The sequence below is a fragment of the Austrofundulus limnaeus genome, unplaced genomic scaffold (genome assembly GCF_001266775.1).
Source record: "Austrofundulus limnaeus strain Quisiro unplaced genomic scaffold, Austrofundulus_limnaeus-1.0 Scaffold484, whole genome shotgun sequence".
Classification (NCBI taxonomy): Eukaryota; Metazoa; Chordata; class Actinopteri; order Cyprinodontiformes; family Rivulidae; genus Austrofundulus; species Austrofundulus limnaeus.
In genome coordinates this window covers 212,621-214,542 of record NW_013952886.1, presented here as the reverse complement: position 1 = coordinate 214,542, position 1,922 = coordinate 212,621, and the positions used below count along the sequence as shown (strand labels likewise).

The 1,922-nt window shown below is 44.4% G+C and overlaps 1 protein-coding gene across 1 annotated transcript in view; it reads right to left on the bottom strand.

Annotated features, from left to right (window-relative positions):
- Window positions 1–1,922, bottom strand: part of katnb1 (katanin p80 (WD repeat containing) subunit B 1) — a gene marked incomplete in the record, with an annotated part of 19,193 nt that overhangs the window by 9,397 nt on the left and 7,874 nt on the right. Inside the window, 3 exon segments of the mRNA XM_014025560.1 lie at window positions 501–682; window positions 766–916; window positions 1,276–1,347. Coding sequence (XP_013881014.1) covers window positions 501–682; window positions 766–916; window positions 1,276–1,347 — 405 coding nt within the window.

The window sequence follows — 1,922 nt, the reverse complement described above, 5'->3', positions numbered from 1 at the left end:
CTCTAAGAGTTGACAGATTTATTTTGTGATTTTTTTAAAATTTTTGTCCATTTGGCCATTTTTTTCCAACCTATAACATGATAAAATTAATAAATAATTTTACAAAATAACTCCAAATAACGTTTTTGAATAAACAAGGCACATGATTTGTAATGTTGTTAAAAATACCTCTTAATTTCCAGCCGTTCTCCATGTTTTACAGAAAAGTGTTCAAGCAACAGTTTTTGTCTCATGACGTAAAACAGTTTTCATTACCAGCTTATGATACATCAGGAAGCTGACTTGCTCTGATTTTAATGATAATATTTTGTAATAAATTATTTATTTTGGCTCTAGATTAAGCCTGAGTTTGGTTCCAGGAAGTGAAACTGGGCAGGAGGAGATGATTGGTCCATTTTGTAGGAATATTGGGTCAAGATTAAGCGTCAACAGTTGTAAATGCAGCACTGCACCTTCCTGGAGACACTGAGAAGTAAAACTAAAAGTTGAAACTGTGTGACCTGCAGGAGGTGGAGGGTCTGTCGTAGCTGCGACGAAGTGCCGCTGTCCTGGGCTCCGTGGGCTCTGTGAGCGGCTTGTTGTCCTGGATTATACCCTGGATCACTGCGTCGCCGCTTTTCTTCACCCTCTTCAAGTCGACTACGTACGACGAGACAACGGACAGCTGGTGAGACACACCGATCTGACGGGAACAGCAGGAGGAGTTTACTGCTGCGCTGTCAAACAGCTCAGTGGGTCAACTCAAGAGGGGGCGGAGCTACACACCAACTGCTGGTTACAGACAGCCAGGTCTGAAACGTTCCCCCAACCAACTGGAACCACGTCAAAACAGCGGTCAGGCTCCCAGCCAAAGACACGAAGGGAGTCTGAGGAGCCGCTGTAAACGCAGGAGCCATCAGGACTGAAGAGGAGACACCTGAGAGGTCAGAGGTCAGAGGTCAGAGGACAAAGGACAGAGGTCAGAGGACAGAGGTCAGAGGACAGAGGTTAGAGGACAGAGGTCAAAGGTCAGAGGTCAAAGGGCAGAGGTTAGAGGTCAGAGGTTAGAGAACAGAGGACAGAGGACAGAGGTCAGAGGTCAAAGGGCAGAGGTCAGAGGGCAGAGGTTAGAGGTCAGAGGACAGAGGACAGAGGACAGAGGTCAAAGGTCAGAGGTCAAAGGGCAGAGGTTAGAGGTCAGAGGACAGAGGTTAGAGAACAGAGGACAGAGGACAGAGGTCAGAGGTCAAAGGGCAGAGGTCAGAGGTCACTCAGGGTCATACGAACAAACGTTACCTGACTGCAGACGTGTCTCCTTCTAATGTGCCGATCAGGGTGAACTTTTCCAGATCCCAAAGCTTGACGGTCCTGCAACAAACACACACAGTAACACAAACAGTAACAAACACACACAGTAACACACACAGTAACACAAACAGTAACAAACACACACAGTAACACACACAGTAACAAACACACACAGTAACACACACAGTAACACAAACAGTAACAAACACACACAGTAACACACACAGTAACAAACACACACAGTAACACACACAGTAACACAAACAGTAACAAACACACACAGTAACACACACAGTAACAAACACACACAGTAACACACACAGTAACACAAACAGTAACAAACACACACAGTAACACACACAGTAACAAACACACACAGTAACACACACAGTAACACAAACAGTAACAAACACACACAGTAACACACACAGTAACAAACACACACAGTAACACACACAGTAACACAAACAGTAACAAACACACACAGTAACACACACAGTAACAAACACACACAGTAACACACACAGTAACACAAACAGTAACAAACACACACAGTAACACACAGTAACAAACACACACAGTAACACACACAGTAACAAACACACACAGTAACACACACAGTAACACACACACAC